Source organism: Bombina bombina, chromosome 9 (assembly GCF_027579735.1).
Source record: "Bombina bombina isolate aBomBom1 chromosome 9, aBomBom1.pri, whole genome shotgun sequence".
Classification (NCBI taxonomy): domain Eukaryota; kingdom Metazoa; phylum Chordata; class Amphibia; order Anura; family Bombinatoridae; genus Bombina; species Bombina bombina.
In genome coordinates this window covers 180,083,162-180,095,369 of record NC_069507.1, presented here as the reverse complement: position 1 = coordinate 180,095,369, position 12,208 = coordinate 180,083,162, and the positions used below count along the sequence as shown (strand labels likewise).

General features: G+C 41.2%; 1 protein-coding gene across 1 annotated transcript in view; it reads left to right on the top strand.

Annotated features, from left to right (window-relative positions):
* The window catches only part of LOC128640146 (RRP12-like protein), a 213,700-nt gene extending 202,082 nt beyond the window's left edge, over positions 1-11,618 (top strand). Inside the window, exons 32-34 of the mRNA XM_053692506.1 lie at positions 8,456-8,523; positions 10,209-10,291; positions 10,962-11,618. Coding sequence (XP_053548481.1) covers positions 8,456-8,523; positions 10,209-10,291; positions 10,962-11,061 — 251 coding nt within the window. The 3' untranslated portion in view covers positions 11,062-11,618. The remainder of the gene's footprint in view (positions 1-8,455; positions 8,524-10,208; positions 10,292-10,961) is intronic.
* Positions 11,619-12,208: the final 590 nt, after the last annotated feature.

Genomic DNA, 12,208 nt, shown 5'->3' with positions numbered 1-12,208 from the left:
GTTATGATTTTTTTGTATAAAGCACAATTATTCCAATTCCTTATTTTATATGCTTCGCACTTTTTTTCTTATCACCCCACTTCTTGGCTATTCGTTAAACTGATTTGTGGGTGTGGTGAGGGGTGTATTTATAGGCATTTTAAGGTTTGGGAAACTTTGCCCCTCCTGGTAGGAATGTATATCCCATACGTCACTAGCTCATGGACTCTTGTTAATATGAAAGAAATGAATTTATCAGGTAAGTTCTTACATAAATTATGTTTTTTGCAGCTTGAGACATCCAGCTTCCCTGAAGGAGTCCCCTGAGATATTGGACCCCTCTAAAGGGTTTTTGTGCCTTCCAAAGTTGTTGTATGGACAGGTAGGAGCCACAGTAGAGCTGTGGCAGTTGGTTGTGACTGTTTATAAACGGTTATATCATTTTTTTGATCCGGTTTTGAAACTAAGGGGTTAATCATCCATTTGCAAGTGGGTGCAATGCTATTTCAGTCTATTATACACACTGTAAAAATTTCGTAGAATTTACTGCTTTTTTCACTGTTTTGCAGTTTCTGTGTTTGTTTTTTTCTCTTAAAGGCACAGTACCGTTTTTATTTTTTGCTTGTTCACAGTTATTAAAGTGTTTTCCAAGCTTTCTGGTCTCATTATTAGTCTGTTTAAACATGTCTGACATAGAGGAAACTCATTGTTCATTATGTTTAGAAGCCATTGTGGAGCCCCCTCTTAGAATGTGTACCAAATGCACTGATTTTACTATAGATTACAAAGACCATATTCTGGCTTTAAAAAATTTATCACCAGAAGAAATTGACAAGGAGGAAGTTATGCCGTCTAACTCTCCCCACGTGTCAGAACCTATAACTCCCGCTCAGGGGACGCCAAGTACATCTAGCGCACCCATTGCGTATACCTTACAAGACATGGCGGCAGTTATGAATCATACCCTTACAGAGGTATTATCTAAACTGCCAGGATTGCAAGGAAAGCGAGACAGCTCTGGGACTGGAATAAATACAGAGCTTTCTGACGCTTTAGTGGCTATGTCTGATACACCATCACAATGTACTGAAGCTGAAGCAGGGGAGCTTCAATCTGTGGGTGGTTTTTCTGATTCAGGGAAGATACTTCAACCTGATTCTGATATGTCTACATTTAAATTTAAGCTTGAGCACCTCCGAATGTTGCTCAGGGAGGTCTTAGCAACTCTGGACGACTGTGACGCTATTGTAGTCCCAGAGAAATTATGTAGATTGGATAAATACTATGCAGTACCTACTTACACTGATATTTTTCCAATCCCTAAGAGGTTTTCTGAAATTATTACTAAGGAATGGGATAGACCAGGTGTACCGTTCTCTCCCCCTCCTGTTTTTAAAAAGATGTTTCCTATAGACGCTGCTACATGGGACTTGTGGCAGACGGTCCCTAAGGTGGAGGGAGCAGTTTCTACTCTAGCTAAGCGTACCACTATCCCTGTCGAGGACAGTTGTGCTTTTCTAGATCCAATGGACAAAAAATTAGAGGGTTACCTTAAGAAAATTTTTATTCAACAAGGTTTTATTCTCCAGCCTCTTGCATGCATTGCCCCAGTCACTGCTGCTGCGGCTTTCTGGTTTGAGTCTCTAGAGGAGGCTCTACAGGTTGAAACCCCGTTGGAAGATATTATTGACAAGCTTAAGGCCCTTAAGCTAGCCAATTCATTTGTTTCTGACGCCGTTGTTCATTTAACCAAGCTAACGGCTAAAACTTCAGGTTTTGCTTTTCAGGCGCGTAGGGCTCTATGGCTTAAATCCTGGTCAGCTGACGTGACTTCAAAGTCCAAACTTCTTAACATTCCCTTCAAAGGACAGACCCTATTCGGGCCTGGACTGAAGGAGATAATTTCTGACATCACTGGAGGAAAAGGTCACGCCCTTCAAGACAGGTCCAACAAATTAAGGACCAAACAGTCTAGTTTTCGGCCCTTTTGAAACTTCAAGAGTGGCGCAGCTTCAACTTCCTCTAACACAAAACAAGAGGGAACTTTTGCCCAGTCTAAGCCGGTCTGGAGACCTAACCAGGCTTGGAACAAGGGGAAACAGGCCAAAAAGCCTGCTGCTGCCTCTAAGACAGCATGAAGGAGCAGCCCCCAATCCGGAAACGGATCTAGTAGGGGGCAGACTCTCTCTCTTCGCCCAGGCTTGGGCAAGAGATGTCCAGGATCCCTGGGCATTGGAAATTGTGTCCAAGGGTTATCTTCTGGAATTCAAAACCTCTCCCCCAAAAGGGAGATTTCATCTCTCACATTTATCTGTAAACCAGATAAAGAGAGAGGTATTCTTACATTGTGTTAGAGACCTCCTAGTTATGGGAGTCATCCACCCAGTTCCGCAGGAGGAACAGGGGCAGGGCTTCTATTCAAATCTGTTTGTGATTCCCAAGAAAGAAGGAACATTCAGACCAATATTAGATCTCAAGATCTTAAACAAATTTCTCAGAGTCCCATCCTTCAAGATGGAGACTATTCGAACCATCCTTCCTATGATCCAGGAGGGTCAATATATGACTACCGTAGACCTAAAAAATGCTAATCTTCACATCCCGATACACAAAGATCATCATTGTTTTCTCAGGTTTGCCTTTCTAGACGGGCACTACCAGTTTGTGGCTCTTCCCTTCGGGTTGGCCACGGCACCAAGAATCTTTACAAAGGTTCTAGGGTCCTTCTAGCGGTCCTAAGGCCGCGGGGTATAGCAGTAGCCCCTTACTTAGACGACATTCTGATACAGGCGTCGACTTTTCAAATCGCAAGGTCCCACACGGACATTGTTCTGGCATTTCTGAGGTCCCATGGGTGGAAGGTGAACGAAGAAAAGAGTTCTCTATCACCTCTAACAAAAGTTTCATTCCTAGGGACTCTGATAGATTTGGTAGAAATGAAGATTTACCTAACGAAGGCCAGATTGTCAAAACTTGCCGTGTTCTTTATTCCACTTCTCGTCCTTCAGTGGCTCAGTGTATGGAAGTAATCGTTTTAATGGTAGCGGCAATGGACATAGTACCGTTTGCCCGCCTACATCTCAGACCGCTGCAACTTTGCATGCTCAGTCAGTGGAATGGGGATTACACAAATTTGTCCCCTCTACTAAATCTGGATCAAGAAACCAGGGATTCTCTTCTCTGGTGGCTATGTCAGGTCCATCTGTCCAAGGGGATGAGCTTCCGCCGGCCAGATTGGACTATAGTAACGACAGATGCCAGCCTTCTGGGCTGGGGTGCAGTCTGGAACTCCCTGAAGGCTCAGGGCTCATGGACTCAGGAGGAGGCACTCCTTCCGATAAACATTCTGGAACTAAGAGCGATTTTCAATGCTCTTCAGGCGTGGCCTCAGCTAGCTGGGGTCAGGTTCATCAGATTTCAGTCGGACAATATCACGATTGTAGCCTACATCAACCATCAGGGGGGGAACAAGGAGTTCCCTAGCAATGTTGGAGGTTTCAAAGATAATTCTATGGGCAGAGGTTCACTCTTGCCATCTATCAGCTATCCATATCCCAGGTGTCGAGAACTGGGAGGCGGATTTTCTATGTCGGCAGACTTTTCATCCGGGAGAATGGGAACTCCATCCGGAGATATTTGCTCAGTTGATTCAACTTTGGGGCAAACCAGAACTGGATCTCATGGCGTCTCGCCAGAACGCCAAGCTTCCTTGTTACGGGACCAGGTCCAGGGACCCCAAGGCAACGCTGATAGATGCTCTAGCAGCGCCTTGGTCCTTCAACCTGGCTTATGTGTTTCCACCGTTTCCTTTGCTCCCTCGTCTGATTGCCAAGATCAGGCAGGAGAGAGCTTCGGTGATTTTGATAGCACCTGCGTGGCCACGCAGGACTTGGTATGCAGACCTGGTGGACATGTCATCCTGTCCACCATGGACCCTGCCGCTGAGGCAGGACCTTCTACTTCAGGGTTCTTTCAACCATCCAAACCTAATTTCTCTGTGTCTGACTGCTTGGAGATTGAACGCTTGATTTTATCAAAGCGTGGTTTCTCTGAATCGGTCATTGATACCTTAATTCAGGCTCGAAAGCCGGTTACCAGGAAAATCTATCATAAGATATGGTGTAAATATCTTCTTTGGTGTGAATCCAAGGGTTACTCATGGAGTAAGGTCAGGATTCCTAGAATATTATCTTTTCTCCAAGAAGGATTGGAGAAGGGATTGTCGGCTAGTTCCTTAAAGGGACAGATTTCTGCTCTGTCTATTCTTTTGCACAAGCGTCTGGCTAATACTCCAGACGTTCAGGCGTTTTGTCAGGCTTTAGTTCGAATCAAGCCTGTGTATAAACCTGTTGCTCCACCATGGAGTCTAAATTTAGTTCTTAAAGTTCTTCAAGGGGTTCCGTTTGAACCTTTGCATTCCATAGATATCAAGCTGTTGTCTTGGAAAGTTCTGTTTTTGGTAACTATCTCCTCGGCTCGACGAGTTTCGGAGTTATCGGCTTTACAATGTGATTCTCCTTATCTCATTTTCCATGCTGATAAGGTAGTGTTGCGTACCAATCCTGGGTTTCTTCCTAAGGTGGTATCTAATAAGAATATCAATCAGGAGATTGTTGTTCCTTCACTATGTCCTAATCCTTCTTCAAAGAAGGAACGTCTATTACACAATCTTGATGTGGTCCGTGCTTTAAAATTCTATTTACAAGCCACTAAAGATTTTCGTCAAACATCTGCTTTGTTTGTGGTTTACTCTGGACAGAGGAGAGGCCAAAAGGCTTCGGCAACTTCTCTTTCTTTTTGGTTAAGAAGCATAATCCACTTTGCTTACGAGACTGCTGGCCAGCAGCCTCCTGAGAAGAATTACAGCTCATTCCACTAGAGCAGTAGCTTCCACATGGGCTTTTAAAAATGAGGCTTCTGTTGAACAGATTTGTAAGGCGGCGACTTGGTCTTCGCTTCATACCTTTTCTAAATTCTACAAATTTGATACTTTTGCTTCTTCGGAGGCTGTTTTTGGAAGAAAGGTCTTACAGGCAGTGGTGCCCTCCGTTTAAGCGCCTGCCTTGTCCCTCCCTTCATCCGTGTCCTATAGCTTTGGTATTGGTATCCCACAAGTAATGGATGAATCCGTGGAATGGATACACCTTACAAGAGAAAACAAAATTTATGCTTACCTGATAAATTTATTTCTCTTGTGGTGCATCCAGTCCACGGCCCGCCCTGTCATTTTAAGGCAGGTGTTATTTATTTTTTAAACTACAGTCACCACTGCACCCTATAGTTTCTCCTTTCTCTTGCTTGTCTTCGGTCGAATGACTGGGGGTGGCAGTTAGGGGAGGAGCTATATAGACATCTCTGCTGTGGGTGATCCTCTTGCAGCTTCCTGTTGGGAAGGAGATTATCCCACAAGTAATGGATGAATCTGTGGACTGGATACACCACAAGAGAAATAAATTTATCAGGTAAGCATAATTTTTGTTTTATCAGGTAAGCATAAATTTCCTTTTGTCGCGACTTCACTGCTAAGCCTATCGGCTCTTGTGGCCCACAGCCCTGCTAATTTTTTCAATGAGTTGATGTTTCCACCTCTTAGCCGATAGCCATGTGTTCCTACAGCATAATGCTGATTGCCTTGCAAGGCTATTGGCTAAGAGATGGAAATATCGCCTCATTAAAAAATTAGCAGGGCCGTCGAAGCTGCTTAGCTAAGTAGTGAAGCTGCGGCAAAATAAAGACAATTTTTTTTAAACTGATGAATGTGGCCTTTATTTCTAGTGATGGTAAATGCTAGCGTTTTTGAAGCTTGTGGATTTTCTGGTCTTGAAAACTGAAAGCACATATTGCAGGATTCACAATCCTATACTTGCCACACAAGTCTCTAATTTGCAGTCTATCTTATCTTCTTTGCCAAAGCCAAACAATGAAGATTTAACACAACAGTGGCGGCAAGCCCTGTCAGACTCGAGCCTGAATTGGCTCCTCCAAATCGAAACAGTGGTGGGAGTATTTTGATAGTTGAAAACGAATTGCAGCAAATAAGGTGTTAATCTGTACTAATAACATTCTGCAGATACATAAAATCTATTAGAAAATTGGAGCAAAACGTTGATAACTGTCCCTTTATTTTTTTAAGGATGTTTGCATATAGTGCGTGTAGGTTTAGTGCGTGTAGGTTTGTGTACTAAGTACTCTCAATAGAATGTGCATGTATCAAATACTCAGTGTTAAAACTGAAAATTCCAGACAGGTTTACCCAGTCCTGGTTTAAAGAATGCAGCATTTTCAGTTCTCTATCCATTAAAACTTTTGCTTGGTGTACTCGGAGATTGGCAGTTAAAATTCAGATACAAAGCACCACTTTGGTAATTATGTGGCTGAACAGCGTGGGAGTTTATTCAGAATTTCACACGTTTGTTGAAGGAACATTTTGTTTCACAGAATAAAGCCAGTAATGGTCAGCATTTATGTGAAGCAGCTTGCTGGTCATTGTGCATTAATAATAGCGTATACTAGAGACAGGGAGCTGTTAGTGACGGGTATATGCTGTCATTTGATTTGGCACATTTGTTTTTGCTTCAGAACGTCTGCTGTCTCTGAGTAGTTGGCATTTCCAAATAACACAATGCATATCAAAACTAAATGGGTTTTTTTTATTTTAAAGTTTAAATTGAATTGCCCTTGAAAACAAATGACATGTTGTCTTGCTATTTGCATAGCTAATTCTTCTGCATTTCTTGGCATTTTATTTACTCCTTTATGCTTAATATTAAAGGGGCATGAGCCCCAAATTTTCCTTGATAATTCAGTGTAATACAGTGTAATTCTAATATCTATCTAATTTGCTTAGTTCTCTTTGTAGCCTTTATTGGAAAGCATACCTAGGTAGGCTCAGGAGCTTTGAGCTAGCTGCTGATTGGTGGCTGCACATATAGGGCTCTTGTCTTTGACTTTCCAATGTGTTCAGCATCCCCCTACAAAGGATACAAAGATAATGAAGACAACTTGACAATAGAAGTAAATTGGAAAGCTGTTTAAAAATATATGTTCAGGAACATGAAAGAAAAATGTTGTTTCATGTCCCTTTAATTTTAAAAGTACTATTATTGGACATCTAAAACTTTGTCTATGGTTTCTTTTTCAGCATAGTATGTTAATAACTGCCAATCCTCCTGTATCAGGGCTTGACAAATCTTTGATGAATATGTAGTTTAAAGGGACAGTTTACTCCAGAATTGTTATTGTTTAAAAAGATATTACCTTTATTTCCCATTCCTCAGTTTTGCATAACCAACACAGTTATGTTAATAGACTTTTTACCTCTCATTACTTTGTATCTAAGCCTCTGCAGACTGCCTCCTTATCTGTTATTTTGACAGTCTTGCATTTTAGCCAATCATTGCTCTCTCTCATAAGTAACGCCACAGACAAGAGCACAATGTTATATATCTTTTAAAGTAAAAAGTTAGGGTCTTGATCAGTGTTCCCTCTAAGGCCAGTTTTGTGAGTGGCCCAGCAGTGAAACAGTTGAACAGAGCAATTAGCAAACACTACACAATGCAGGCTGCAATATGTGGTTCCCTTATTAACAATTTCACTGCTGGCTTTAGAGGGAACACTGGTCTGGACCCTAACTTTTTACTTTAAACTACATATTCTGTAGACACACAACATGAAACCCACATTTGTTCTTTCAGGATTTAGAAAGAGCATGCATTTTTAAACAACTTTCTAATTTACTTCTATTATCTAATTTGTTTTATTATCTTGATATTCTTTGCTGAAAAGCATATCTAGATAGGCTCAGTAGCTGTTGATTGGTTCCTGCACATAGAAGCCTGGGGTGATTGGCTCACCCATGTGCATTGTTTTTTCTTCAACTAAGAATATCTAAAAAATGAAGCAAAATAAATAATAGAAGTCAATTCTAATGCTGTTTAAATTTGTATTCTCTATCTGAATAATGAAAGAACATTTTAGGGTTTAGTGTCCCTTTAATCACCTTCTAAAAGCGTTACTGGCTGCTTAGTATCCTTGAAATCTTTTTAATTTCACATAAATTGTTCATTCCCTTCCTATAACAATGCAGTTTGCTTTCCATTTGTGGGAGTTTACAGATATAGAGCCTCTGGTTATAAGTGAAGCATAAGTTCATCTCTGGCAATGCACAACGCTCTTCAATGCATTGCAAACAGGAAGCCAGAATAACTACTGAAGATATTACAATGTTATCAAATACTATTGTTTGTGATATTCACCCTGGACTGAATAACTCTTCAGACCATGACAGGTTAAAGAGGGTTTGTTTATGCAAAAAAAAAAAATGAACAAAGAGCCACATTGCATATTATTTTCAACACTGTGCTATGTTACATATTTATCAGTGCTACTACCTTTTCCATTCATTTTTCTTTGGGCATAGCTCAAGTGTAGTTTTTAAATGTATGTATTTTACATTCTCATTACATCTATTCTACAGCTGGAGGCTCAGGAATACACCGGCCACTCTTCAAAAAGCCAGCATATGGAGCAAATTACAAATCCAAGGTACTGTGGGGAATAAGTCTACTTATATTTGTGTTTACTGCAGTGGTTGACAAAGAGCATTATTAGTCACAGGATATAGTTAAAGGGATCCTGCAAAGGGGTTAAATGCTGTCAGATCCAAATTAGCTATGCACTACTGGGACCTAGCAGAACACATCTGCAAATGACAAGGCATCTTTTTGTAGCCACCAATCGAAAGCTAGCTCCCAGTAGTGTATTGTTGCTCTTTAGCCTTCCTGTGTATGCTTTTCAACAAATGATACCCGAAGATTAAAGCAAATTTGATATTAGAATTGAAAAATCTCTTAAAATTGCATTCACTATCTTAACCATGAAAGTTTAATTTTGACTTTCATGTTTATTTAATTTAATGGATATAGACATAATATATGAAGTTTTGCTTTTATGATTTAGAACAGGGCTTCTTAAACTTTTTTCCACTCGCTACCCCTTTGCACGCGAGACATTTTTACGTGACCCCGGTTATATAAAATAGGTATACAATTCAAACATTTACTGATAATAAATCATGCTCATACTCCCCCCTTCCATGCTCATACTCCCCCCTTCCATGCTCATACTCCCCCCTTCCATGCTCGTACTCCCCCCTTCCATGCTCATACTCCCCCCTTCCATGCTCATACTCCCCCCTTCCATGCTCGTACTCCCCCCTTCCATGCTCATACTCCCCCCTTCCATGCTCATACTCCCCCCTTCCATGCTCATACTCCCCCCTTCCATGCTCATACTCCCCCCTTCCATGCTCATACTCCCCCCTTCCATGCTCATACTCCCCCCTTCCATGCTCATACTCCCCCCTTCCATGCTCATTCTCCCCCCTTCCATGCTCATTCTCCCCCCTTCCATGCTCATTCTCCCCCCTTCCATGCTCATTCTCCCCCCTTCCATGCTCATTCTCCCCCCTTCCATGCTCATTCTCCCCCCCTTCCATGCTCATTCTCCCCCCCTTCCATGCTCATTCTCCCCCCCTTCCATGCTCATTCTCCCCCCCTTCCATGCTCATACTCCCCCCTTCCATGCTCATACTCCCCCCTTCCATGCTCATACTCCCCCCTTCCATGCTCACTGCCCCTTCTATACCCCTAATATTCATACCCCCCTTCCATTCTCATACCCTCCCTCCCATGCTTATTCTCCCCCCCCCCCCCCTTTGTATGCCCATACCTGCTGGGCAAGGACCTTCTCTGCAGGGCTCAGTCTTCTCTCCTGAGCAGCACTGTGTGCTGGGAGAAAGTGACTGTGCTGCCGTGGAGGAGGGAAGAGTGTGTGCCCTGTGCGATGGCACAGGTCGCACACCCCTAAGACTGGCCTTAAGATCGCCGACATTTTTGTGCGCTTGCATATGCACAATAAAATATGGACAACAGGCATCCTTGATTTTTGTTTTCACGACCCCCACATTAGGTTTACGCAACCCCATACGGGGTTGCAACTCGCAGTTTAAGACATTGCTTTGATTTTGAATACTACAGTATGTATTTTTACTATGTTCATTTCACAGGGATGCAACATATAGGTGCTGTTCTTCGATCTTACCTTTTAGAAAAAAACAATAGAATACAGAATTATGTAGCCAGTATTCTTGTTTCTCATTGTCTGCAAATTTAGATAAAGATTTATAGGTTAATCTTACTGAACTTTATAGTTATTTTTTTTCTTTTCAGAGTGGTAAAGGTGATGTGAAACAGAAGGGCAAACATGATCCGTACGCATACATCCCATTAAATAAATCCAACCTGAACAGAAGGTACAAAATGTCTTTATTCAAAAGTCTGTAGGGAAACCTTGGTTGGATTAATAGAACTAAAGTAATAGTTATAGTTTCTGATTGTTCTTTTTGGGTAATGTGAATCACTACTGGATTACATATATCATTCTTTCTGCTGTTAAATATATTGGTAAGACAGATGCATTGATATGCATTTTTGGTTGACAGATGGCCATCATCAACTTAAATGACCATTACAGTAGAATTGCATAATTAACAAGTGCATAATAAAACACAATACAATCTGAATCTTAAATAAGCAGTAGATTTCTTTCTAACAAATGTAACACCTCCTTCTGTTTGCCCCCCCCCCCCCGTATCATGTGATCGCTATCATCCAATCACAGACTAGTAAATGTATACACTGGGAATTTGTGCACATGCTTAGTAGTAGCTGGCTCCTCAGAGTGCATATAAAAATACTGCAAAATGTGATAATGGAAGTAAATTGGTAATTCTTCTAGAACTGCATGTTCTTTCTGAATCATGATAGTTTAATTTTGACTCTAGTGTCCCTTTAAAAATTTCTGATACATCAGATATTTTTTAGTAACATTTAAGTAGGCCTCTCTTCAAACACAATTTTGTTCTAAGTCATATTTTTCCCTCTAAGATTATTTAATTGTGTTACTGTTTTCCTCTTCCACAGGAAAAAGGCAAAGATGCAAGGCCAGTTCAAAGGCATGGTAAGAGCGGCTCAAAGAGGTGCACAGACTGGGAGGAAAAAAAGGAAAGGGAGAACGGACTGAGTTCTCATCTGCACAGCTCTGCTTGATTCCAAACCCTTTAATAAAGGATGTTGCTTTCGTTGCACTGTGATGTTGTGTTGCTAATGGATATTGAGAAGCATAAGCAGCAGGTGGCATTTGTTTTATTGCTTTTAAAGCCACACATGAAGCAATACTGGATTGGTTTTATCAGAGATATTGAAGACTTGCAAGAAAAAAAATTCTGGTTGTGCAAAATACCGGTCTGTGTTAGATCTATGCATCAGCGAAAGCTCAGAGCACCTATTTAATGTAATACATTTAAAAACTTCATTCTTTTAATATATGACGGACACCATGAATTGTAGAATATAACTTCAAAAAAGCTTAACAGGTCACAAATGAGTTTGAATTTTGTTTCTTCTTTTCACATATTCCTATTGAACATCATTAGAGCATACAACCGGAATTCTAATTTGAAATTGTAAAGTGGTCATATTTTGACTTTATGTAATATCATTAAAGTGTTGGGGGAGATCATTTATGAATGCACGTGACTGCAGAGTAAATTTGTAAAATAAAAGATAAAACCTTATAAATACGTTGCTTGCTTTTGAGAGAATAGGCCGGCCGCTTTTTAGGGTAGGTGCAAAGAAAGACAGCGCCTCATAGTGCAAATAAGTTCCAGACAAAGAGAGTCACACTGAGACAATAACAAATGGTAATGTACTCACAAGAGTATTGGCACCCTTATTGAAAGAGGTGCGAATAGGCAGACTGACATTTAATTCAGCAGTCAGTACGCTGTAGCCGGATGATATCCAAATTCCCAGACGGGCGGCTGTGGGCTCTCCTCCGTGGGTAGAATCAGAATCCCCTGGAGCCGTGCTGTATGGGACTCTGCGTGAGGCAAACACTAGGGGCTAATGTGTTTGCAAGAGCAGTCCTCAATAAGATCAAAGAAAAATGAAACTGTCCGCAAATGACAGGATAGGCTTGGCAGGCAAGATAACAAGCCGTGGCAAATAATGCTGAGGTGTAATAGATTAAAACAATTTATTAAAAGAGCTTTAGACGCGTTTCTTGGCCACAAGCTCCTGGCCGTTTCATCAAGTAGAATATATTACACATGCGGTTAAATAACACATTTAAAAAGCCTGCCAAGATGTGTGATTGGTCAATATCAGAC